Below are 25218 nucleotides of genomic sequence, written 5' to 3'. Positions count from 1 at the left end.
GCGTGTCTGACAAGGTTCGCCGGATGTAATCGGCGTGCTTGGTGAACTATCCTTTCATCCGCGACCTGGAAGCTTACTGTTCCTGGGTCGCCCTACACCATGTCGTCCGAGGGGCAAGAAAGTATCAGGGTTTGTACAAGATTATGCCCATTTCCAGGGTCTTCATCCAGTTTGGTTGCTGGGTGAAATTTGCCTCCGCCAATTAAATGCACTACCCCGCATGAGATGACCGGTTCCTCATTTCCAAAATTAATTAAATCCCGTGCAGGTGTCAGATGCCGGAGCAATTTTGTCGGGGGACTGGCTATGTCTAACTTGTGAAAGACGTGCTGAAGCTCACGCACACTTGCAATTCTGCCATACAACCAGACGCAGTAGTCTTCCAGAATCGCTTATTGTAGATCTGGGGTGAGTGACAGTGCACATCAGGTCTGTGAGGCAGTCTTGTCAGGCTTTCAACAACTGGGACTCGGGCTGAACCGAGCCGTCTCAGGGGACAGAGGATCCGGTGCACGACAATCATCTCGGCTTGTCGGGAAGATGACAACCAATCGCCGAGATACTCTCCAATAGCAGCGGTGGTATACAGGCTAATTTCACTAGACGCCAAGAGTGAGACATTTTATCCTTTCACATGCACGCCAAGCCAGCGCGGCACCTGATCGGATAGCCAGGGCCGTTTTACCCAGAGGCCCTATATCATGGATAGCAGGCACGAAAATGCCGAGAAGGAGGGGTGCGTCGGTTACTAGCGCTCAGGATTCAGGCAGTCGACTCACTCCTGCTCTTGTGCAAAGAGAGGAGGGGTGAGGAGTCGTAATCTCAAGCGACGAGGGGTAGGCTAGTGGCGAAGGGCCGGAGGATGGCCTCGCGACGGCCTTGCCGTATTATGGGGTCGCTTAGGAAGGTGGGCGCCCGGACCGTCTTGAAGGCCGCAACCAAGCCGGCAAGGAAAGATGAAGTGGTCATTGGGGAGTTGGTGACGGGCGATCGTTTTATCTGGAGATCTTGAGAGCTGTCAGGTACTATCTCGGATGATAAAGAACGACTCTCACCGGAGGACGATTCCCAGGATAGTGTGCGGAGCACCCGCCGTGCCATAATGGGTAAGGTCGGAGAGAGATGTCTCACAGTAAACACAGCGCGGTTTCGGATAGACAGTGGTTTCGAGAGTGTGTTTTGTTTTAGTCACAGAGGGATTCCTAGTGCAAATGTTCTGTGTACTGAGGCTAATGATAGCAGGCGATGTTAGCAAGCTTCATTGTGTGGCCTATACATGACAATGAGAGAACGAGAGAATATAGAGTGTCGGAGTTGATGGAGAGGAAGCGATGCCCGATTGGGAAAGGCCCCGTGCTCCGTCAGGGGATCGCCCAAAAAGGAAATGGCAGCACGTGGAGGCGGGGACTTCTCCGCATAGCTTCCCCAGGCACCCACTCTGTAAAGCCTCACCCTGGACCCTGGATGCATCTATATCCATACCTATTGCTGTGTAGTATGTTTCAGAGGTTATGGGAATTCTTATTTATTGAGCTCTGACTGTCCGGCTTAAAGTTGGGTTGAAACAGCAATCAATTGCCGGTTCCTGTATCAATCACCCCTCCAAGACCCCACCATGGCAGCATTCGCGCAATACACTCTGTCAAAAGGGTGGCACTTCAAGGAAAGGGATGATACTGCTTCAGACGCATGGATGCCAGTTCCTGTCGTTCCGTCTGTCGTGCACCAGGACCTACAGGCCAATGGAAAGTGCGTACACTTACGGAATCTTTCGCGGCATACGTCGCTAACGTACAGACTGGATATTGTTCAGGCTGAAGAACCCATACGTGGGATTCAATGAACTAGATGCACGATGGGTCAACGAAAAGTCTTGGACATACCGGAAGATACTGCAAAAGCCAACTGTCCTCGCAGGATCGAGGATTGTTTTGGCATTCGATGGCCTTGATACATTCGCCAAAGTCAAACTTGACAACAATGTTATTCTAGAAAGCAATAACATGTTTCAAGCGTATCGAGTAGATGTCACCAAAGCTCTGGATTGCGGAGATGAGCACGTTCTGGAGATTGAATTCGATTGTGCGATGCTGCGTGCCCAGGAACTTCGGAGACAGGACCCAAAACACAACTGGGCCTCTTTCAACGGGGATCCCGCGAGAATGAGCGTCAGAAAAGCTCAATATCATTGGGGCTGGGATTGGGGCCCGGTCCTTATGACGGCAGGTATCTGGAGAGCAGTGAGGTTGGAGGTTTATTCCACAAGGTTGGCAGATCTCTGGACGGAGATCAACTTAGACCCCACTCATAAGAGTGCTTCTATTTCAGCATTTGCAGAGCTTGACTCTGTTGACCTTGAACCCCCATACAAGGTCAACTTCACCATCGCACTACATGGAAAACAAATTGCTCGAGCAGAAGCCACACCCCAAGACGGTAGGGCAAAGGTAGAGTTCAACATAGATCAGCCTCACCTTTGGTGGCCACACGGATATGGTGATTCCACTCTTTACGAAATTTCAGCTTCATTGAAGACCGATCAACTTGAACTTCATAGAGTTACCAAGAAGATTGGAATCAGAACTGCAGAAGTCGTGCAGCGGCCGGACAAGCACGGAAAATCATTCTTCTTTCGAATTAACGGTGTGGATATATTCTGCGGCGGGTCGTGCTGGATTCCTGCAGACAACCTACTTCCCAACATTACTCCGGAGCGATATCGAAAATGGATCGAGCTGATGGTTGCCGGCCGCCAAGCCATGATTAGGTCTGTTCTCTTGCTCAAATGTAGACTTAGGACTAACAATTCCCAGGGTCTGGGGCGGTGGTTGCTACGAAGATGACAGTTTCTACGAAGCTTGTGATGAGCTTGGTGTTTTAGTGTGGCAGGACTTTATGTTCGGATGTGGAAACTATCCAACCTGGCCCGAACTATTGAATTCCATCGAACAAGAGACGACTTACAACGTCCGCCGCCTGCGCCATCATCCATCCATTGTGGTCTATGTCGGTAACAACGAAGACTACCAAGTCCAGGAACAAGCCGGCCTCGAATACAACTACGAAGATAAAAATCCCGAAAACTGGCTAAAGACAGACTTTCCCGCCCGATACATCTACGAAAAGCTGTTACCGTCAGTGGTTGAGCGCTTTTCGCCGAACACGTTCTACCACCCAGGTAGCCCTTGGGGTGACGGCAAAATAACCTCCGATCCTACAGTCGGCGATATGCACCAGTGGAATGGTAATACTGCCTCCTCTCATACTTTATTCTGCCCAGAAAACTGACGATTGTAGTTTGGCATGGCACGCAGGAGAAATATCAGATATTCGATACTCTAGGTGGCAGATTCAATAGCGAATTCGGCATGGAGGCTTTCCCCCACATGTCAACGATTGAATACTTCGTCGAAAACGAAAAAGACAAATACCCGCAATCGCATGTTCTCGATTTCCATAACAAGGCCGACGGACACGAACGTCGCATCGCTACTTACCTTGTCGAGAATCTGCGAACTGCTACTGACCTCGAAGTATGTGCCTACCTACTCAAATTGACCAGCCCTGCTAACCTGTCCAACATAGACCTACATCTACCTCACCCAGGTTGTCCAAGCCGAAACAATGATGTTCGGATACCGCGGGTGGCGTCGCCAATGGGGAGACGAAAGACACTGTGGCGGCGCACTACTCTGGCAGCTGAATGATTGCTGGCCAACAATCTCTTGGGCCATTGTAGACTACTTCCTGCGGCCCAAGCCCGCCTACTACGCTGTAGCCCGTGTATTGAACCCAGTCGCCGTAGGTGTACGCAGAGAACACCACGATTGGAGCATCACACACGCGCAACCCCCAAAGACAAGCAAGTATGAGCTCTGGGTGGTCAGCTCCTTACAGAAGACTACATCGGGAAAGGTCGAGCTCAGATTCCTCTCCGTGGACACTGGACGAGAGATACGGGAGCGGATTGTGCGAGAAAATGTCGACATAGTGCCCAATGGCACTACAAACCTTATCACCGATGGGGTCATCGACCACACCGTTGATGCAGAACCACACGTCCTTGCCGCCCGACTGTGGGTGGATGATGAAATTGTTGCGCGAGACGTGGATTGGCCTCAGCCTTTCAAGTATCTTGATTTTGCGGATCGTGGACTTGAGGTAAGGAGTGTTTCTGGAGCCTCTGATCAGCAGGTGTTCCAGATCAGCACGGAGAGGCCGGTCAAATGCTTGGTCTTTGAGGAGCGTAACGGCGTCAAATTTAGCGATAGCGCGATTGATATTGTTCCTGGTGATGTTCAGACAGTCACGGTCACGGGGTTGCGGGCAGATGAGACATTGAAGTACAAATTCCTCGGCCAATGATTTTACAGGAAGGGATACTTTGAAAGATTTATTTCATATCATATTGTACGGTGGCAACATAAGCTCTGCATTTGAGATTAACATTCAATTGATGAATTACCATCACAAGTTGTACTAGCAAGTACATATGAATCCTTCCAGCCCGTCAGCCCATCGTCCAGGTCTTCCATTCGCAAAGTCAAGAGTCATTTTCCATAAACATAGCAACAAAAATCCATGGGCAGTTTCAGCTTGCACTATGACTATTTTGGAGCATTGCATACAGCCTTGTTTACTTAGTCCAATCCCAGTGAAACAGGAGCACATCCGCACCGGGTGAATGGTTGGCCGATGACGCTTAAGTTTAGGCACAAGTGACAAGAACGAGGCTCTGGTGTGGATCGGGGTGCTAGCTGCCCAACTACTACTAGTACTTATCTACGCGCCGGGGATAAGGTGGTAACTAAATGAACCAACTAGAACGCGTGCTGATCCCATAACCATACGTCGAGCAGCGCCTAGCCTGAGTAAACCGACCTTGCTAGTCAGTCAGCCTGACTGTGTCTAAGTAGTTAACTAGATAACCCCCCCGCCTAGGAACTACATTAGACCCATCACCCTTTCATGCCCTTCCAGTTCTCCGTGCAAGTTTCATCGCTCGATGGATTCCAGCCCCAGCATTCAGTTCAAGAATGAGCCCATTAGCAATACTCAGGATAAAGGCAGCCAAGACCATCCCATCCATGGGAAGAGGGCCAACGAGAATGCCGTCCGCGACAACGACGATCGCATCTTCACTAGCAGCGCCTTGACGGGAACCCCTTTCCATCTGGCATCAATCGAAGAACTCTCCACACAAAGTACCCTTCTTGCATCGGATAAATTACATACAGATCGCCCGCTCTTTGATAAATCAGAAGTCTTCTATGAAGTGACAGGGGAAGACCGCCATATCGCTCAGCCCAGACTCGATGCAAAGCTTCATGGTCGCTTCTTCAAAGTCAACGACAAATGGACTGCGTACCGCCACGACTACTTCGCAGTTGGGTTTACTGTTTCCTTTCCCCAGGACATCCAAAAGGGTCTGTATGTACAACACGGAGGAGAAGAACTCCAGCGAATACACGGCTTTTCCGTGAAGGTTTCGGCGAGTGTCCACGGCAAGGATGGTGAAAGCCGTAGATTGATACAACACGGACCTAAAAGAGTTCGGAACAGTGCCGAAGCACCAGAAGAGATCTTCTGGTTTCCACACACCATTAGTACAACCGGTGAAGAGGCAGCGAGCCGATCCGAAGAATCCAATATCCCCCGCAATGTCGAGTTACCCGAGAACAATGCAGGAGATAGCAGGCTTTTTTCTCATACTTTCGAGAGGATACAGTTTGAAAGGGCTACGTTAAACAATGGCAAAAAAGAGTCACGGCAGCAATACTTCAATATCGTGATTGAGCTTAATGCGCAGACCTCGGGAGGGGAGAATAGTCAAGGCTTGCACTGGCTGAGGATCGCCCGAATAACCTCAGAGCCAATCATCGTACGTGGCCGATCGCCAGGTCATTATAAGGATGGAAGGAGAGATAATCATGATTCCATTCGTCATGGTGGCGATGACATGGGCCTAGATAATCTCACGGCATTACCTATGATTTCCTCATTCGGTGAGTGACATACAGAAAGTAGGACCCAACGCTGAAGAGAGAACTAATAAATCAGGCGCCAACCTTGGAGACGAGAACCCAGTGCTCGACCCTGATCTGTATTTTGGAAGATTGGGGGATATTGAGTGGAAAGTTGCACAAAACTGCCCTCTCATCTTGCATGCAATGTCCTTAGCGACTTGGCCCGAGACGATCGCCATCCTCGTGCAGATACTGAACCATGCCAGGAAGGGGCTAGAGCTCATGAAGCTTGAGCGCTTCGCAGAGAACGGGTTCAGTGTTCTCATTGAACAGCCAGATGATAGAGGAATTGTCAAGGCCGTATCATGTGGTAACGAGGTTTTGGACAATCTCATCTCAATTCTCGACCCAAGCACTGGCTTACGAAACCCGGATTCGGAGTGCCTAGCCAATATGAACAAAGCAGCGAGCGCTACTTTCGCCCATTTGGGGCTCAAAATACGGCCTGCCAAAACACCGAGTGAGATTATGCTTCAATTCACTGCCTTGGTCTGTATGCTTGGTTTAGGTTTGGTGTCATACTCAGGATCACACGCGTCCGCTTTTCATGAGAAGTATTTGGACTCAGACACGGAATTCAAATTTCCTTTGTCGGAGGGTGGTGACGGTAATTTGTCTATTTTCCTCCGTCAAGTCAATTTGAGCTGTCTTCATGCATATATTGGCGGGCCAGTCTGGGCGTTCTGCCTTGGAGACACAGAAACGACTGACAAAAGAACATTGGTTATTTCACTCGAATTATTGGCAGACCTCTGGGGTCCATTGAGAATATCATATACCAGCGAAGGCTTGATTCTGGCTATTGCAGTTGAACGGGGGACTATCGTCGGTATGAGACCTCAGGCTGACAGAGAAGACACCGTCAGTTGTCATTGGTTTCAATGGGGCGAGAAGTTGCCCGAGTCACCTTTTGCCTTCGAAAAGACAACTCTGCTCGCCATCGGGTCATCATCCGTCACATCTACACAAAATATGGAGACGGCGCAGTGTAATTTCAGTCAAATATACGTTGGACTGGGGCCGAAACTGCGGGATACTAGTGAATTAACCTTACTCGGGGTCGAAAGGTCGAACTGGGCGGCCGATACCTTAAGTGCAAATGTTGGCTTCTCCAAGTTCGTCAATATGAGCGCTGGAGTGAGTTTCAAGAAAATTCCAGGGCGGTCGATGAAATCTATGCTCTTGTTTCAATGGCAGGATGACTATCCAGATCCGCAAACACTGCAGGTGAGAATGGGGTTGGAGATCAGTGCATTGACTGGAGATGCGCTTCGAATGCCCCTTTGGAGACTGTTCCAGGTGGAGTCAATCAGGGACTATGTGAGCCGTGTTTTTCCAGATCATTTATCTCGGCCCACGGACACAGTTTCCTTCCTGGACGCATTCAATGATGACTTCCAGCAATTTCTGAAGTCATGGTCCGCAAACACAGACTTCCGTTCCTCGGCACGAATCATTATTCGCACTATTCTAACCAATCTGCAATACACCGGGCCGGCGGAAGGAGGCAATCTCCGTGCATGGTATGTGGAGGACGGCGGATGCTTGCAAATTCAGAAATGTGATCGACACCCCTGGCTTGCGTTGTTACGGGATTCCGAGTATGAATCTTCAGTCGCTCTCATAAGTCGTCGGCCCGTCCACTCCGGCCTTTCAACGGCGTCATCAGGGGATCATTCAATGGATGACAGATGGGGCACACTGCTTCATACCAGGATCATTCCGAAGCCCCATCTTCAACAACCGAGAAATATAAATCTTAAGGGTAAGACAAGACCGAGTTCACAATCGTCCAATAGTCAAGGTAAGCAGGATATTTGTGCGTTGCAATGAGGAATGATTAAAGTACTAACGAGCTTGTAGCACCATTGTACGAGCCAACACCACCAGGAGTTCATCTCAGAAGTAATCCCCGCGGACTTGAACTAATGCCCTGCGCATCAGTGCTTAGTGGAAGCATGTGCTTAGATCGCACAAGCCACGCAGCCAATGCAGTTCTAATGCACACACTGAAGAGGGCAATGGAACAGCCAATCCTGGCCACTTTGAGAAAGGTTGTAAATGGATACGCCGCCCTCGAGCTCTCGGAGGTCCCCTCTCGCGACGGTAAGCCCAATATACTTCAGCTCAAGACTTCTCGCTTGAGTGGGATTCTTCCCTTGAGGTATACAGACTCCAAGGCCAGCATGCTCTACAAGGAATCTACGGGGTTCGACCAAGATGATTCTATTGAGGTTTATATTATATAAACTCAGATCATGCGCGAGTGCGGCTGTGGATAGATGAGCGTACTTATCCTGCGTTGCCTACCGAGAATCTTCCAATGGTAGTATCCCACGTTTCATGCGTCTTAGCAAATTGATCCTTCGCAAATTTATAAGCCATACCCTTCCCACCCGGAGCCTGAATCCTTACCATCACTCGTATTTTCAGTGTACGACGCAACACGCCATAAAAGGGCCAAATCACCGTCTATCTAGCTTTGCAGTCATTCTTCGACGCAAGGGGATAAATGCAAACAACTAACATGAACCGACCCAACATACATCCGATGGGAGTGGGCCTCCTCGAACTTCCCACAGAGCTCCTGCTCTATATAGCCGACTATCTCCCCAGCCAGGGGGACCTAAACGCCCTCATTCAAACCAACCGGCAACTCTACCACATGCTCCAGGCTTGTCTCTACCACCAGAATGTGAAGTACCACCAGAGCATCGCTCTCCTATGGGCTGCCGCGCGGAATCGCGCCGACATGATGCAATCCATCCTCGGGACCCCAGGCTGCAATCCCGACATCCGCTGCCCCTCATCTCTCCAGACTTCCCTAATAATTGCTGCGCGTCACGGCCACGCCCAAATCGTCCGTCTACTACTCGACAGCTCCTCCGTGGATGTCAACACGCAGGACGATAACGGTGACACAGCGTTAGCGGCGGCCGCCAGCTCAGGGTATGTCGTCATTGTGCGGCTCCTGCTGCGCGACGCGCGTGTGGATGTAAATCGCGGGGACTGGGACGGCCGGACACCTCTTGCCCAGGCAGCAATTGCGGGTTCGACGGAGGCGGTCCGGCTTTTGCTGGAAATAGAGGCAATCGAGCCCGATGCACCAGATTCTGAGAACTGGACGCCGCTGGCTTTCGCGGCAGCAGCGGGACATATCGAGATTGTGCGGTGCTTGCTTCAGCTTCCGTCACGGGTGAATGCGAATGTCCGGGACTGGGATGGGGCGACTCCGCTTATGTGGGCGGCGCGGCGCGGTGCGGCGGCCGCGGTGGAGTTGCTGCTTAGCTGTGAGGATGTAGATGCCACAATGAGGGATGAGGAAGGGCGAACAGCGTTGATGTGGGCAGTGGCGACTGGGCATCGAGAGCTGGTGCCGCTTTTTGATGCCCGTGCGGGTGATAAGAGTGAAAGGGTCGACGAACCAGGGGATGGCTTCTGCGGCCAGCAGGGGAATCATTGTAAGAGTTTCTTCCCCAAAGATGACTAGCACCAGGGCGTAAAGAAACATGTCCCTTGATATATTATGGTCAATCAGTGGGACCCGTTATATTGAGTCCAATTGAATTGGACATATATACCGAGTACGTCTGGAGGCGGGAAGTCATCCCCTTGTAAGTATATCATTCTTCACAAAAGGACAAGACATTGAAGTACAAATCTCTTGATTAAGAGTCTTACATTGAGGAATAATCATAAATATCAATTCATATCAGGTCATATTGTACCCATATGGTCTTTACTCATGCAATTGAACTTACATTCAGTAAGGTATATTTTTGAGTCGTAATAGGACTCATGAAATGCCTCTAGCCTGTCAGCTCTTCGTCCAGGATTTTCACTCATACAACCAACATTTGTTTGATTCCAGTGCAGATGTCAAAACAATTCCAGATTCCATCGATGCTCACTAGTAGCAATTGAACCAGACCTCAATTCTCATTAGAAAATTCATCATCACCAGCTCCTTCATGAGAAGCTCCCTCAAAACCACTCATAGCCACGTCGAGCTTCAAGTCTTGGCGAGACACTACGCTCTGGAAAGCAGGTTAGTGATATGTTTGTCGCAGGCAAATTTTAAAGAAAAAAATGTTACCTCTTCAACAGTATCCCTCATAATATACCGAGTAATCACCACCGGTCGCTTTTGTCCGAGACGAACAACTCGCCCGATTGCCTGCTGCTCAACCATTGGATTCCACGACGGTTCCATGATATGCACCCGTGTGGCGATGGAGAGATTCAGTCTGCTTAATTATCAACTATCTTGCACGTAAAGACAGTTTAGGGAGAGGAATAAATACCCAACCGCACCGGTGCCAATAGTCATCAAAAGAATATTCACGTGACTGCTCGTTTTGAAGCTATGGAAGGCCTGCTGACGTTGCGAAAACGACATGGAACCGTCTACTCGGGCAAAGGTAATGTCGTGCTGGCGTAGCAGCTCAGCCATGATGTCGAGGCTCTTGGTCCAGGCTGAGAAGACAATTCTATGAAAGAGGTTAGCGAAGCCAGATGGAAGGTTAAAAGATTAGGTGTACCCTTTCTCCTGCGGAATATGGCTAAGTATAGTCTTCAGAATGATACGATGTTTTGTTGAGAACGTCCCTTCGAGAGTTTGTGGAGATTGATCCACCAGAGACAAGTACTCCGGGGTCAGTGATTCCCGTAAAAGATTAGGAGTGTGCAATAACTCCGATGCAGGACCTTCTATCTTTGCCAGGTCCAGCACATTACTGCTTTGTAGGGACATTCTGCAAGGTTCGCCGATCGAATTAGAGGATTCAGGAGAAGATTTAGAGACTGAGGACTTGTATGAGCCAAGAGCCAGAGTATCACTGTCAATACCAGAAGACTGAGATCCAAGGTTCTCTTGCAGAAAGTTCAAGTACTCTTCAGAAGTAAGGAGATCGGTAGGGGAGGCTCGGATGTCCTTCTTTCTGTAGAGCCCGTTATTGCAGAATATTCGCAGCCGCAGAACTGTTTGGAACGCACCCGCGGAGCCCACTTTGCTGACTGAGATATCAATGAGTCGATTGTGATAGTCCAGTATATTATTGTATGCTTCCCTTTCTTCAGGAGCCAGGTTTAACTTTAGATTGTTGATCGTTGGTTCCGCAAGCATACCAAGGCTCATAGTTCGACGAAGGCATATACAACTAAGCAATAAGCGAAGGTTTTCAAAGCGATTGCCACCTATGTTGTTGGTTTGATTGACAATGTGTTTCCGGAAAACTTCTCGTTCTTCAAGTAGAGGGACACGAAGGAAAGACACCAGAGCACCAAGATCATCGAGATCATTCTGTATTGGGGTCCCAGTGAGACACCAGCGTCTGTCAGCTGAAATATTACATGCCGCTTCATGGATCCTCGTGGACCTCGATTTTATGTGGTGTGCTACACATTCTTTGTTATCAACGATCTTTATGCGGTTTAGTAATTACAATCGTACCTTCATCCAAAACGATGCGAAAGAAGGTTGTTTGGAATATTGGACTTTCCTTCTCGGTAAACTCCGTACTGATAGTTCCGTATGTTGTCAACACAATATCGTAGTCCTCGAAGGTGGGGAAATGGACTTTGCGCGAGGCACCGTGGTATTTGCAGGTTTTAAAAGTTCCCGACTTGAATTTACTTATGAAAATTAGAACTATACTCAATGAAGCCCATTGGGGATCTGTGGAAAACCTACTCGCGGATCTCATCGAGCCATTGTTCCATCAACGCTTGGATAGTAAGAACGAGCATCTTGAATTGTGTATCAGGGTCGCATCTCACCTTCATTTGGGACAGCAACCATTGTGGCTGCTACTGTTCTTAGACCAGCCGACCAAGGCGTGCCCCTTCTCTTGCCCCATTCTTTCGCGTGAAGAAGAGTGCTGGCAATGGTTGACAACGTTGTCACTGTTTTACCAAGGCCCATCGTATCCGCAATGATGCCACCCAAGGGGCCAACTGGGACCTCTAGAGCGGAATCACCAGTGATTGCATGATAATGGCTGGTGGAGATCAAATCAGCATACCAGCATGAAATAGCTCCTACTAAGCCTCCTTACCAAAGATTGCTGTAATTGTCCATCTGAGCATCCCAGAGGGATATGGAAGATGTTGATCGACCCGTTTCTCGGCGTATCGTAAAATCGATGCCTTCTTTCTGGTGGCTGCATAGTATGTTAATCGGGAGAAAGTGCCAACAAAGTCTTTATAAATACATACGCAAAAAGTGGAATAACCAGGTGCTCATCGGGCTGAACTTGCTCAAGGTAGTCGTGCTCGTGCAAATTGTCAAGTAGATTCTGCAAACTTCTCTTTGAGATTTTGGCGGAAGTGGGTACAGGTTCATCGATAGTAAGGCAACCGTAGTCATCTAAATCAGATGCTTCGCTATCAAGCTCCTCAACACTCATGAATGGGAACTTATGAGGGTTTTCATATTGAATATCACAATAGGTTGTCGGGTCTTGAAGGAATAATGCTTGAGATGATAAGCAATCACCAACAAGCAGAGCATTCTTCCGTGATCCAAAAATAGTGATCTCGACACTTGTTTCCCAGGCTTTCGAAGTGTTGTATTGTGTCATACATTTCCACTCTGAAGGTAGAAGAGAGATTGTCAGTCGTGTTTCTTCGATTTCGAATAAATCCTTCAGAGCGTTGGAAACTCCCAAATTGACGAAGCCTATTATATCATCTGCCAACGGAGAGTATATTACACAGTTCTCAGAACCCAAAAGAATCTCGAGATGATGAATCGTTTCCTTGTTATCTCCATCTGCATTTGATAAGGAGAAGTTGCATCCTGCAGGTGGGCCAGTGAGGAATTGTGCATGAATGTTGCAAATCTATTTTGGTAAGCAAATGAACCAAAAGGAAACCGGTGTAGGCACGTACAGATCCAAAGCAAAGTATTGTATTGTTTGCATTTACTACGGAGCCGTCTGGCTGTTGGCTAGGATTGTACTTGCCGTTTGTTAGATCGCTTTCTTCGCGATGGACCTGTTCCTGTTTGACTTTGCGGGCTTTGGAAGAGTCCGGACCATCACAGAAGCCCCCGACTCCGTCAGCGGGGTATTTCCTCTTGATGCCGCCAACAGCCCGATTTTCTGCCATGTCTCGCCCTCGTTATAACAGAACAAACACTCCACTATCATAGACAGCCTTCGCCCGTGCGCTGTGTACGAAGACGAATTCTCGCGGGTTCTGCTCATGAGGGAACTACCCGTAAGATGTTGATCTCAGGAGATTTCTGGCGCTAGCCGCTTGACGCATCAGCTGCACTGCCACATCGCTGCCCGGTCGGCCACGGGCCATCCGCCATGCCATCACAGCCTTGTCGCGATTGAAGACAGAGGCCTGACGTGTCTTTCTACATGCCAAGAGACGATAAAAGACATGGCGACGGAAAAAGTCACCAGCTTTCAGCTGGCCCTGGATTCATTCAAGTCTCAGTCAGGGCCTATCCTTGTGCGGGAATTCGAGATGACATCTTTGGCAGCTCTTAAACGCTCAATCGCCAAGATCGAAAGGAAACAAGCCACAGAAAGACGCCTGCAAAATATGCGACGCCTCTCTAAGTTTGTGGATATAATGGAGAGACACGGTGAAGTTATAGAGACCTTGCTGAACACGACTAATCTTCTGGGATTTGTTTGGGTACTTCCAGTCCGTTATGGTCCGATGCATTGATACTGGCTTACATGGTCGAACAGGGGCCAATGAAGTTTCTGTTACAGGTATTGCCCAATCTAAGTCACTGTGCTTCCAGCTCCTAATATTCTGCAGGTTGCGAGTTCTGTATCTGAAGCTTTCAACGAGCTCTGGATACTTATAAAGTCATCGGAGAAAGCCTAGAGCTTCTAGAAAGTTGCAATGGACTTATTGATGGATACCCTCTAGTTAAACGAGCTGTGGAGTCTATGTTTCATGACATTCTGGAGTTTCACAAAACTGCGGTTGCTTACTTCAGGAAGCCAAGTGAGTGATGTGCCATTGGAGGCATTCGAGTACATAATATTGATCTCACCAAGTGTGGAAACAGGTCTTTCAGGCCACCTGGTCCACCTATAAGGCGAAGTTCGGACCGGTTGTCGACAGTTTGAAACGCCACAGACAGGTCTTTGGGGACAGGCTCACTTTTGCACAACTCGAGATCCGCGTAGAAGGGATCAGATCCGCTGATGCACTTAAGAAGTTGCGAAAAGACGAGACAATGCGCCAGTTGAGAGATATTCAATGCTGGCTGAATAGCGCAGACGTTGCATGTGATCAAGAATCTTTCAGAAGTGTGCGAAGTTGCAATACTCAAGCCGGAACTTGAATTTTGCGTCACAAGATTTATTGTGCGTGGAAGGAAAGAAATGCGCAGCGGATGCTCTGGGTGAACGGTATCCCAGGCGCTGGTATTATCCTCATGTCTTTAGTTGGAAGGGGACTCTACTAATTCATCATGCTGCAGGAAAGACTATTCTGACATCCCTAATGGTCGAAGATTGTCTCAAATGCTATCAATCTACGATTTGGTTCTATTTCAGGCATGGCGATTCGCAACGAAGCTCCTTCCTTAGCTTGGCTGCCAGTGTTATCGCACAGCTGCTAGACAAAAAAAGCGATCTGATACCTTATGTCTTCGAAGAGATGTGTCGCAAAGGCAAGCGAGCATTTTCATCAGAAACATTAGCCAAAGAGATACTCGAGGTAATGATGAGAAATTCGGGACAGGTTTGCATTATCCTCGATGGTCTCGATGAGTGCAGTAAAATAGAAAGGAAGAAGGTCCTTCAATGGATCCGCCTCATGAGCGAGCATCCACAGAATCGTGATAGTTCAGATTCCACGATATGTATTCTTGTGTCACAAAGGGACGCGATCACCTCCAAGACTTTACGTGATATTCCAAGCTTGGAAATCACTTCGAAGGATACGCGAGACGACATCTATACATATATAAGGTCCCGAGGCTCAGAGGTGCAAAAGAAATTTCAACTCAATGACGAAAGCACAAAAGCGATGGTTGAGCTTGTCATGGAAAAGGCGGGCGGTAGGTTACGAATATGCTATGTGAGAAATCAAATGGTTCTTTCTGATAGAAGTGTTTCTAAGGGATGTTTCTTCTCGCGAAGCTTGTTATGAACAACCTTTACTGTCAAGTCTCACCTGGTGATCTCTATAAAGAGCTGAACACGAAAGAAATACCAACTCAACTTGACCAAGCGTGAGTCTTGTCCCTTGATATTCAGTTGATCTTTCAGGCTGAATCGTGCTGGGGTATGCAGATACGAGCGGATATTGAACAATATCCTTGAAGAGCAGGCTTCACGAACTCATGCAGTTCAGCTTCTCGGCTGGCTAGTGTGCGCAAAACGGAGACTCCAATGGCGAGAGATACAGGGCGCGGTTTCAATTGACCTTGAAGCCGAAGATGTTGACTTTGAAGGTCGCCAATGGATCCTTGATTCTAGAGACCTATGCGATTCGCTTGTCGAAGTCAAGACCGATGGTTCTCTTGAACTTGTTCATGCAACTGCAAAGCTGTAAGTCCACATTCTAAGCTGGAAGGCTGCCGCCACCCTGTTTAGCTTCTCTAAATCCTCTTCCTTATTTTCTGACATTATCGGGCCTTAGGTTCCTTATTCGAACAAATTTCATTGATGTCAGACAAGTGGAGCTGAGGATGGCTTCTCTCTGTATGGGCTACCTAGCTCTACCCGGGTTTGAGACATTCCTGCCAGACGAGTCTGTTGCAGACCTCATAAACACTGGATATTACACATTCCTAGACTACGCAGTATGCTTCTGGTCATCCCATCTCCAGGAGGGCCTCAAGCGCATCATAGATCGGCAGGACGCTATGATGCTGATTGAAGTTCTTTCGAAATTCCTAGAGTCGCACTACCGACATCCCGCAAAAGAAATCAACATTCCCTCTTCTGCATATGAGGTAAAGAGGCGGATTGAAGAACACGGACCCTGGTCTACATCGGAGAAATTCCTTAACGCCTTCGCCTCAACGCAGAATCAAATAAGCTGTTTCACTCAAGACGCAGCAACCAATGAATGTCTCGACATACCTGATGTTATCACTCGCATCAGGAAAATTCTAGAGAAAACCGCCTCAGAAAATACGGCCAATGGGAGAGCTGATAGCAGATTACTCTATTCCTTCTACGGCCACCGTCTCTATAAATGCCCCAGAATGAGCTGCGAGTTCTTTCATCAAGGATTCGAGACTGTCCAGCAAAGAGAATCTCATTTGAGCAAGCACGATAGAGCTTTTGAATGCTCCTTTCCTCAATGTTACAGAGCTACTATTGGGTTCAGCTCAAAGAGGCAACTCGAAAAACACATCGCGGATACTCATGAGAAAAAGGCAAGGGAAATGCACTCTTTCCCTTCCAAGCGAGCGAAGATCGCTTTGGTGTGCAGATTCTGCAAAGAAGAATTCCAGGACACGAGAGCATACCGCATGCATGACTGCACAGGTTCCTCTCCAAAGCGGCCACAAAACATCGAAGCCACTGACAAGTCTTCGACCCGAGGGGTAGAAGCCACGACAGGCGAATCCAATTCGGCAAATTCACATTGGCAGGGTCCCGGCTTGCTTACCGTCGACGAAATCGAGAATATGCCACACCTGGGTAAGAAGGAGAAAGTAGCACATAAGGAGTTCGTGCGAAACCTGTGGACAGTTCTTAATGACAGTGATCGCCCGAGCCAAGAGTATGAGACGGCGCACACCAGGTTGACACTTTTGTCGCAACGACTCAGGGATGTTCAGCAAGCATATCAGGAACCTCAACTAGCGCTTCAACAACAGGAGCAAACTTATGATACCCAAGTTGAGCAGCAAGCCGAATGGGTTCCGTGGAACAAGGTGCAGCATTTCAGTCAGCTACTGTCTTCAATTCAGGAAAGAGTTTTGGGGCTCACTTTCTACGCCCCTCCTGATATGGCAAACGAGCTAGTCGAGAACTGGATTGCTGATGCCCGATTACGATATGGAAAAGCACTACAGAAGCAGGAAGAAGCACAAACTCAGTTGTCAGAGTTCGACGAGGAAATTGAGAGGCGGCAATCACAGGGTGATATGTCAAGAGAAGAGATACAAGGATATGTGGACAGAAGGCGAGCAATAGCGAGAATATCTGAAGAAGGTCAGGAGTTCGTGCAGAGATTTACAGAGCAGCAAGAGACGTTCAAGACCCTTTGGCGGAAGAAGGTTGAGTCGGGAGAGATTGTCTTTATACCTTCAGCATAGTTCGCTTTGTGGCGACCTTGGCGACTGAACCCGTGTCACAAGTGTAGTTCGCAGGTAGATACAATGATCGATCAATACCCCTTCCAATCTAGACTGTGACATATAAACGTACAAATAAGCCCTTTCAGGCTCATCAGATCCGAATCGAAGATTGCTCCGACGCAGACAGCGGGGATCCCAGTTCGATTTCGACAAACCATAGCAATGGCGAGAAAGTGATTGCGACGTTTCTAAAAACCTGTGGTCGGGTGGACTTATCATTATCGTCACATGCCTAGATGACAGGTGAAAAAACCTGACAGTACGAGAAGAGAATATAAAGATCATGCTTGTTGAATTGTTTTTCCATTTTTTAATTTAATGTTTATTTTCCCGAAAACAAAAACGATGAAATATAATAAAAGAAATCAAAGAAAAAGGGAAAACACCTTTCAGACCTCCTCGACACCCACCAAGTCCGACCGACCGAAGTCAAGACATCATGACAAGGTAAAGATCATCACCACTCCCTGGACCATCGCACCGACACCCGAAACGAGTCCATCTGACGACAGATCGTAACAGAGCGTGCAAATGCGAAGTCGAGTCGGAAGTAAAAAACGGCTTCACTTTAGGGCATCGAGGACATAGCAGTCATCAGCAAGGGTGGAGATTCTGTGGCTCTTTAGAAGAGCTCAGAGGTGGGACGTCTACTCTAAAGTGATTCTTTGAACTGTAGGCAAAAAGGTGGTTAGCAGATGATTCTCCTGTGGGCTCTTCCCAATGTAGGGGGGAGGGTAACTAACGTAGAGTCGCTTGATTTTCAAAATCTTTGGGGGGGAAGCCGCCTTTTATACCTGCGCGGTGGGTCCTCGCTTGCGCTAGCTGACTTTGCTGGTGGAGCCGGCGACAGCCGAGCTGACAATTAGTCATCATATAGAGCAGCGGCGGGACTTCACCACCAATAAGATTGCGGACAACAGTCATCGCGGTACAACATATTAATTGAGCATTAAACATGGCACTAGGCCCTATGAGCCAAAGCAATGCAACTAAAAAGTAGACTTCCTCCTTCATCTTCATTCAACTTGATGATTCTCCTAACACCCATGTCAAGCGCCCGTGGACTAAGAACATCCTCATCCTCTGCAAGATCTCCCCTCTCCAGAGGCCCCTTCCTCGACCCCTCCAGCTCCCAGAGCTTCCCACCACTCTTAACAAAACTAACAAAATGCCCACCATCACGCTCATCCAATAAATCCGCATCGGTATCACCAGCCTGCTCGACTGACTTGTGAGCCACTTCAAACGCCTCACTGTTGTACAGCATTTCAGCGCGTTTGTCCATATCCAGCGGTATAGCTTGCTTGCGTATCTCCGCGAGATCGGAATCAGGCTTGATAAAGTCAACAGCCGGACCATTTATCACGCTATGAAGCAGACCGATCGAGCCACAGGCGTGACCGATGGTTTGCTTGAACCAGATGACGGGCTCATCAGGGCGGCCGGAGCCAGGATAGGGTTCTTCTTTGTCAGCATCTTCGGCCTTGCGGTTTTGGTCCCAGGCTGGTGTAAGTGGGATGATAACCAGCAAGGCTAGGGCAGGTCGCGGAATGTGGGTGAGTTGCGAGAGATCATCTAGGGAGTAGACGTCGTAGAATTGTAGCTCTGGCGATAAGCCTAGCTTTGCTGCTAGTTGGTTCATTACGTCGGGGTTGTTCTCTGTTATTTGGGTGAGGGTCTAGTTATATATATGTGAGTTATGCAGGTTTATCTTTCTTACCTAGCATTTTCCATATTTTCCTTCCCATTTTGGAGGATTCGGCTGATAGAAAGGGCAAAGTATTTGGAGATGGCTGATGTTGAAGTCGAAACGGAGAGCTTAAGGTGTGTTGAAGCTGTTGAGTGAGACCCCCTCAATGCCCGGGCGCTAGCTGAGGTCACATGAGTCGTGGTCAGACTCAAATGTCAACTGTAGATATACCGTTGACAGCTTTCGGGATGAACATGGTGTCGAGCTTGGAGGAGCCGGTTTGCAGATATAGCATATGACAGCTTACAAGAGGGGCGAGAAATGGGTAATATCACCCCTCTTCATCCCATCCTTCTGGTCACTACTATGCCTCGTGAAAGCTAAGCAAGGCAGCCAAATTGTCAGTTAAGGCCTTCTGATCTCGGATTGCACTGTTCATGACAGACGTTGAGGAACAGGGAAAACAGTGACGTTGCTATATTGAAGTCTTAGTGACAATTTCCTGTTTTGATATATATTTGTTGTTGTTAATGTCGGAGTGTTATGTCCACATCCATGTTCTCTAAGCCAGCGATGCATGATAATATGTACCTTATATTAGAAGCAGCTAAATGTATGACTGCTAACAATACAAGTTATTCATTATCTCATTGTGAATGACCATAAAGAGAATACAACGTTTCCCTGATCGAAAATAACAAGGCCACACCACGTGACGTTGTTGGTCGTTACGGATTTCTCGCTGTTCTCAAAGTTCCCACTATTACCGCCTTGATAGCAACAACCATGGCTTCCAGTACTTATAGTCACAAATCACTATTAGATACTCGACTAGACTTTGAATTCGGAGCCTGGAAAGTCGGCAGAAAACTCTCAAGCAAGATTCGGAAACAGGAAGACCCACAAGGTGGCTTTACGTATGAGCGACATGAGGTTTATGAAGCTACAAGAGCTGATCAACCTTCCAATACGCCCGATATCATAAAAGTCAAAAAGCAGCATGTTTACACTGTTGCTATAAAGATAAGGTCAAAAGGAAGGAACGAATAGGACTAACATCAGTAGAATCACGTTTTGGAGTAACTATAGGTATTCCGAGCCCAGTGACGGTGTTTACCGCGAAATATATAATCTATCGCAGTTAGAAGACTGCAGGAAGATACCTAAGCTTCTTGGGTACGCTTTCGAACTGCAAGACTCTAGCAATGAATTACCAGGCGGGTACATTGCATATATTGTGATGCAGAAGGTCCCTGGGGAGAATCTCCATGGCTTCGACACACTTCCAAGAGAGGAGCAAAACCGTATTTGAATTGCATTCGTTGAAGCGTTATGGTATGTATTTTCTATACATTCCGGGACAGAAGACTCTCCGGTGGGAGCATATCCGAATTAGAGCCCTGCTAATGGACCTACAGCGAACTGCAGTCCCGCCATTTCACTCATTGGGATCCACGAAGAGAAAACATTATATGGGAGCCTCAAAGTGGACAATGGTACGCGACCCCCCTTGATTTATCATACGGATTCCTGATGACTTGCTACAGTTTTATTGTGGATCTTGAAGATTCCGAGCAACATACGGATCGAACAAAGGATGATGTGTGTCTAGACGCAATGGAACAATTGGAGTACTGGGGTCTAATTGAAGGACAATATGAGGGTGTGTTGTTCTTTGAGAAGGATAAACTATTGGAAGACTTGAAAGTCCGACTATACAGTAAGTAATCAGCCTGTGTCAGATCAACACAATACTTGCATCATTTCCCTTCCTGACCTTTACGAGTGACCCATGTAGTAATAGGTGGGGAGGGGGATTATAGTGTGTTGTCCATTCGATAATGGGATCGGTATAGTTATAGCATCGCCGTAATCGCGGTATATAGAAAGACACTAGGTCTGTATAGCAATATATGTTGCGCTGAGCTCACTCTCGAAACTTCCAAGTAACAAGAGTGTGATTCAATGGTTTCTTACCGTTCTGAAGTCGTCAGGTTTATGTAAAAAAGCAAACAATACCATATACTAATCCTTTAGTACTGGCTGGTCTAGAACTCAGTGTTATGCATATTTGGGCTTCACGAACAAGAGAGGGACAAAGAAGAACTGTGCGCATAATAGCATACATACCTACTTGAGTGCTGGATATAGAAGCCGATAGAGCAATGCTCTGGCACAATTGGCAGTTTGATTATTTCACGCTGTAAAGCCTCGGTCTACATACTGCAAGGCCCTAGTAATAGGCACACATTGTGATCCAATTCGATAAGCGGCGGCAGAAGTCGAAGAGACACCCCGATGATGTGTTGTCGTCAACTAGTGTACTATCTATTGCCTGAGAGATTTATGTGGGTTTCTAAAAGTTAAGGTGATAGCAATGAAATTACACAGCCGTTATGTAGGGTCTCCTTATTGTACCATATAATCTCGTATTGTATTCGCTGGTCATTATCACCGATACCATTATCATTTCTACCTCCGGCTATGATCCCTTAGACCAGCCGGTTCCGATTAGTACCAAGTTGTCCTTTGCCCCACATGGGCTACTTGAGCATTAAACTATTTCCCCCCTTCCTTCTCGTCGCCCCCTCCTCCTCTCCTACTCACATCCTCTACATATTGCCCAAAATGCTGAATAAAATTCCGAGCGAGACTCTACTTCACATCATACCTTACTTTACCCCACATGACTACACTCGATTAGTTCTTGTCTGTAAGACATTGTACAATGTGTTCATTCCGCATCTCTATGAACACGTCTCAATTCCCCTCAATGAATATGATTATCTTGGTACTGCCTACGGAATGATGCCTGAATCCCATCTTCCTGTGCGTCGATTCACCCAAGTGATGATTACAAACCCTACGCTTGCTTCATTAATTCGATCTTTGGAGCTTTATCCTAGCGACTGTAAGGAGGGGAAATGGGAGCAACTACCCTCCTTGGAGACTCTGGATGAAGAACAATATCGCCATTTCATGTTACCTCACGGAGAGTCTAAACGAAATCACCGCCGGAAATTTTATGCTTGGCGCAGAGACCTCAAGAAATTTTCCGAGCGAACAGATTTCCATCGGGCTCTCCACTATTATGAAGATGCCTGGCTAGCGCTGTTGTTAGTCCAGCTCTGGAATCTTGAGAAGCTTGCGGTTGCCCTCCCGGAAGAGGTATGGATAGGAGGTTATGAGGACGGACCGGTTCCCCCTAGGCGTTCACCTCACTTTGAGCGGGTTATAGAATGGGCCAGCCATCCTGAGTTAGAAATCTTGACTAAGCTCAGGCATATCTCACTAACAAACGGGCCTTGTATCTGGGAATCCGAGTTATCGGTGGATGCGGTTCCGCTGACTCGATTACTGCCCTTTCTTCGAATTCCTTCTCTGCGGAAGCTATACGTCTCGAACCCTTGTGACCTATCTCCACTTAGCATACCTAACGGTCTCTCGACCGCACTACTCACCCACCTGGATTTTGAATGCCCTGATACAGCATTGCCAAGCCTCCCTCACCTTCTCAATAGATGCTCTGCGCTCGAGTCATTTACACTGCAACAGCAGGGCTGGCATGAATATGAAAGTCAGTACTGGCAAGACCTACCTCAGCTATACCAGTCTCTACAGAGCTCTCGTTTTTCGCTCCGCCATTTGAGTTTGACCTTCAGTGATTGGAACGTCCGGCAAGATGCAAAGACCCCCACACCGGTCTTTTTTGGATCTCTCTCGAACTTCCTTCGGTTAGAGACCGTTTGTATGCGGTGGGGTAATCTCTTGCAATTTACTGAACATGGAAGCATGAAGCCGGTAGCGCCGCTCTGGCAAGTTCTTCCATGCTCGCTCAGTCATCTGTTCATCGACCATTGCCTCCTTCAGTGCTCATCCGCACTGTATACCGAACTGAAAAGTCTGATAACACATTGCCCTACGCATGTACCCTCCTTGCGAAAGCTGTACCTCCGATTCGCGTCAAGAGAGCAAGACCCGTCAACTTCCGCAGACGGGGTACGCGCGAAAATACTGACACCAGACCCTACTACTCGTGACAGACTACTTGCGTTGGAGCTGGATTTTGAGCCATTGAAGGTAGATTTCCGAATATTTCAAGGAGATGCCATAGTACCCTTTGGTCAAGAATTTTACATTAGGAAAAAGTGGCCATGTGGGTACCTTGGGCAGTTAAGCGGTCTATAAAGTCCTTCGACCGGCTTGTGTGGCTCTCGCTAGTGTTTAACCAATCTTGTGAATTCACCACGTAGTGTTATTGGAAGAAAATATGATCCAGCCTATAATTTCCTTGACCATAGTTACAAAAAGAACAGATGTTTCTTCGCTTGGAAGTGACCCAATTTACTGACTACTTATGTCCGACTGAGGCAAGGGCTTGGCGTGCCTCCGACCTAGTATATGAATTACTGCTCGACCAATTCCGACCCACCAATTGTGAGTGGGCAAATCAGAACGTCCAAAGAGTCTGCGCATCCGGGCTCTAGTGATAATAACAAGCCCAGACAAATCCTCAATGGCAATACTTATTGTTCAAAGCTTAGAAGAAAAGACATACGCTTAACATATCTAACCCAATATTACTACTTGAGCATGTCTGACGCGTTGGGCCAATCCTAAAAATATTGAGAAACATTCACTAGTAGCAAGTTCATGTGTGTGGCAAGCTGTGATGATATGGGTATCATTGAGGCGAGATGTTCTGCAAAACAAAATACGCGTTTACGTTTGGCTTCTGTACAGCCCCATTCAAGTATAGAATACTACACGTGTAGACTGTGGATAGACTTGGATTTCTTCTTTTCTTTCTTTGTTTCTTTCTTTCTTTTTTTTTTCTTTTTTAATAGAAAGAAACGAGGAGATAACAAGCTGAGGCAACGTTACTAGTGCTGAAAAAACCCAGACCATCGACATTAACACAAGCAGTAGACCAGCCCAAAATTCGTGACTGTGACAGTTTGATTATGGTCCTAGCTTGTTCATGCAATTCAATTTCCTGATGGACTTATATGTGTTCTTTGATGATAAGATGTGAGCCTGCTATGCAGTAGAGTCAGTCACATGCATACATAACACGATGGCATACGGCGATAGAGGAGCGACTTACCCATAAAGGACATTTGAGCTATTCTGACGATAGCTCATTAAACGTCTCTGCGATAGACGATCTCCCTGTGGAGACGTTTATCTAGACTCCCCATGTCAGTGTTATCAGCCTCACGGTAGGCGATGCCCCGATTGAGTCGCCTGTCAAGGTTCTCGGGATTTGCTTCATCAAGGTGGCGATATTTGATATCACCGAAGATACGCTTGTCGAGAGTCTCAGGTTCACTATCATCAGACCTGCGGTAGACGATTCCCCGCTTGTCGAGGGCCTCAGGTTCAGTGTCATGAGACCTGCGGTAGACAATATCATGGTGAAGACGCTTGTCGAGGGTCTCAGGTTCACTATAATCAGACCTGCGGTAGGCAATGCCCCTATTAATACGCTTTTCAAGCTTCTCAGGATTGGTTTCGTCAAGGTGGCGATACTTGATATCTCCAAATATACGCTTGTCAAGAGTCTCGGGTTCAGTGTCATCAGACTTGCGGTAGATGATACCCCTGTTTAGACGCTTGTCCAAACCTGCAGGTTCGGTCTCATCAACATCACGATACAGGATGTCTCCCTTGAAAAGACGCTTGGCAAAATCCTCGGGCTTTTCGTTGGCTTGCGACAGTTCTTGATGGCTATCCTGTTCTTTAGGAAGCCCCACGGCAGCCCCGAGTGAGCCGGCGCCGAGAAGTGCAATCATCGCAAAGACAGAGGTGAAAAGCATGTTGAGGAGGACCGAGTCTGGAAACTTTATAGAATGTGTCGGGTTATCAAAGCAAGATATTTAAATGACTTGAAAGTTTGGACGACTGGGGTTGAGAGTTGTAGATAAAGCTGAGCCGAGTCTTAGAGTGTACATATTTATATTCCGCAATCTAGACATTGTATGGTTATGGATATAAGATCTTCTGAGGGAATTTACCTGCATGAACAGTAGTTCTTTGACCCGCAAGTACTCCAATGCTCTAGTCGTGCTATTGAGTCACTGTACTACATGCCGAAGTACGTAAGGCCCATACTTGTCTCACCATACACACCACACATGATACTCAACCACCCTTCGTATATCACTAGGTGAAGCAGAATAGTTGAATTAGACACTCATTCAGGA

The 25218-nt window shown here is 47.6% G+C and overlaps 8 protein-coding genes across 8 annotated transcripts; 5 read left to right on the top strand and 3 right to left on the bottom strand.

The window, feature by feature from the left end:
- The first annotated feature begins 1446 nt into the window (after positions 1-1446).
- Positions 1447-4548, top strand: BO88DRAFT_405829 (beta-mannosidase). The gene is made up of 5 exons (XM_025706992.1): positions 1447-1749; positions 1814-2767; positions 2814-3244; positions 3298-3533; positions 3586-4548. Exons 1-5 carry the CDS (start codon positions 1616-1618, stop codon positions 4363-4365), a joined length of 2535 nt encoding a protein of 844 aa, XP_025561621.1. The 5' UTR covers positions 1447-1615; the 3' UTR covers positions 4366-4548.
- A 457-nt stretch (positions 4549-5005) lies between these two features.
- On the top strand, positions 5006-6013 carry BO88DRAFT_426521 (p53-like transcription factor; the record flags this gene model as incomplete). Its single annotated transcript, XM_025708908.1, has 1 exon — positions 5006-6013. The coding sequence occupies one exon, from the start codon at positions 5006-5008 to the stop codon at positions 6011-6013; it is 1008 nt and encodes a 335-aa protein (XP_025561620.1).
- A 3822-nt stretch (positions 6014-9835) lies between these two features.
- BO88DRAFT_436260 (DEAD/DEAH box helicase) lies at positions 9836-13213 on the bottom strand. The gene is made up of 10 exons (XM_025709551.1): positions 12918-13213; positions 12243-12868; positions 12083-12187; positions 11805-12025; positions 11719-11752; positions 11479-11660; positions 10568-11423; positions 10331-10516; positions 10123-10273; positions 9836-10063 (listed from the first exon to the last, which is right to left on the bottom strand). Exons 1-10 carry the CDS (start codon positions 13134-13136, stop codon positions 9959-9961), a joined length of 2685 nt encoding a protein of 894 aa, XP_025561619.1. The 5' UTR covers positions 13137-13213; the 3' UTR covers positions 9836-9958.
- A 286-nt stretch (positions 13214-13499) lies between these two features.
- On the top strand, positions 13500-17327 carry BO88DRAFT_436259 (uncharacterized protein). Its single transcript, XM_025709550.1, has 8 exons — positions 13500-13698; positions 13736-13759; positions 13860-14000; positions 14054-14308; positions 14482-15063; positions 15174-15237; positions 15299-15556; positions 15648-17327. The coding sequence occupies exons 1-8, from the start codon at positions 13506-13508 to the stop codon at positions 17278-17280; spliced, it is 3150 nt and encodes a 1049-aa protein (XP_025561618.1). The 5' UTR covers positions 13500-13505; the 3' UTR covers positions 17281-17327.
- A 919-nt stretch (positions 17328-18246) lies between these two features.
- On the bottom strand, positions 18247-19138 carry BO88DRAFT_444643 (ubiquitin carboxyl-terminal hydrolase). Its single transcript, XM_025710125.1, has 2 exons — positions 19043-19138; positions 18247-18981 (listed from the first exon to the last, which is right to left on the bottom strand). The coding sequence occupies exons 1-2, from the start codon at positions 19068-19070 to the stop codon at positions 18284-18286; spliced, it is 726 nt and encodes a 241-aa protein (XP_025561617.1). The 5' UTR covers positions 19071-19138; the 3' UTR covers positions 18247-18283.
- Positions 19139-19798: 660 nt separating this feature from the next.
- BO88DRAFT_436257 (uncharacterized protein) lies at positions 19799-20740 on the top strand (the record flags this gene model as incomplete). The annotated part of the gene is made up of 5 exons (XM_025709549.1): positions 19799-20040; positions 20102-20233; positions 20259-20387; positions 20431-20508; positions 20560-20740. 5 exons carry the CDS (start codon positions 19799-19801, stop codon positions 20738-20740), a joined length of 762 nt encoding a protein of 253 aa, XP_025561616.1.
- A 900-nt stretch (positions 20741-21640) lies between these two features.
- Positions 21641-23200, top strand: BO88DRAFT_342813 (F-box protein; the record flags this gene model as incomplete). The annotated part of the gene is made up of 1 exon (XM_025703155.1): positions 21641-23200. The coding sequence occupies one exon, from the start codon at positions 21641-21643 to the stop codon at positions 23198-23200; it is 1560 nt and encodes a 519-aa protein (XP_025561615.1).
- An 836-nt stretch (positions 23201-24036) lies between these two features.
- BO88DRAFT_488862 (uncharacterized protein) lies at positions 24037-24831 on the bottom strand (the record flags this gene model as incomplete). The annotated part of the gene is made up of 2 exons (XM_025712647.1): positions 24037-24052; positions 24120-24831. One exon carries the CDS (start codon positions 24829-24831, stop codon positions 24157-24159), a length of 675 nt encoding a protein of 224 aa, XP_025561614.1. The 3' UTR covers positions 24037-24052; positions 24120-24156.
- Positions 24832-25218: the final 387 nt, after the last annotated feature.

The sequence above is a fragment of the Aspergillus vadensis genome (assembly GCF_003184925.1).
Source record: "Aspergillus vadensis CBS 113365 unplaced genomic scaffold BO88scaffold_15, whole genome shotgun sequence".
In the NCBI taxonomy this organism is placed as follows: Eukaryota; Fungi; Ascomycota; class Eurotiomycetes; order Eurotiales; family Aspergillaceae; genus Aspergillus; species Aspergillus vadensis.
Note: the sequence above shows the minus strand (reverse complement) of the source record. Positions and strands in the feature narration are given on the sequence as shown.

Excerpts from the sequence above, each read along its gene's own strand:
- BO88DRAFT_436259 (XM_025709550.1), top strand. The coding sequence starts at position 13,506 with ATGACATCTTTGGCAGCTCTTAAACGCTCAATCGCCAAGATCGAAAGG. Across the intron at positions 13,699-13,735 it reads GGTACTTCCAGTCCGTTATG|GGGCCAATGAAGTTTCTGTT; the intron begins GTCCGATGCATT and ends ATGGTCGAACAG. Across the intron at positions 15,064-15,173 it reads TGTCATGGAAAAGGCGGGCG|TCTCACCTGGTGATCTCTAT; the intron begins GTAGGTTACGAA and ends TTTACTGTCAAG.
- BO88DRAFT_405829 (XM_025706992.1), top strand. The coding sequence starts at position 1,616 with ATGGCAGCATTCGCGCAATACACTCTGTCAAAAGGGTGGCACTTCAAG. Across the intron at positions 2,768-2,813 it reads GGCCGCCAAGCCATGATTAG|GGTCTGGGGCGGTGGTTGCT; the intron begins GTCTGTTCTCTT and ends AACAATTCCCAG. Across the intron at positions 3,534-3,585 it reads GAACTGCTACTGACCTCGAA|ACCTACATCTACCTCACCCA; the intron begins GTATGTGCCTAC and ends TGTCCAACATAG.
- BO88DRAFT_444643 (XM_025710125.1), bottom strand. The coding sequence starts at position 19,070 with ATGGGAAGGAAAATATGGAAAATGCTAG. Across the intron at positions 18,982-19,042 it reads GAAAATATGGAAAATGCTAG|AGAACAACCCCGACGTAATG; the intron begins GTAAGAAAGATA and ends CCCAAATAACAG.
- BO88DRAFT_436260 (XM_025709551.1), bottom strand. The coding sequence starts at position 13,136 with ATGGCAGAAAATCGGGCTGTTGGCGGCATCAAGAGGAAATACCCCGCT. Across the intron at positions 11,661-11,718 it reads TGGCTCGATGAGATCCGCGA|TAAATTCAAGTCGGGAACTT; the intron begins GTAGGTTTTCCA and ends AATTTTCATAAG. Across the intron at positions 10,274-10,330 it reads ATTGGCACCGGTGCGGTTGG|ACTGAATCTCTCCATCGCCA; the intron begins GTATTTATTCCT and ends ATAATTAAGCAG.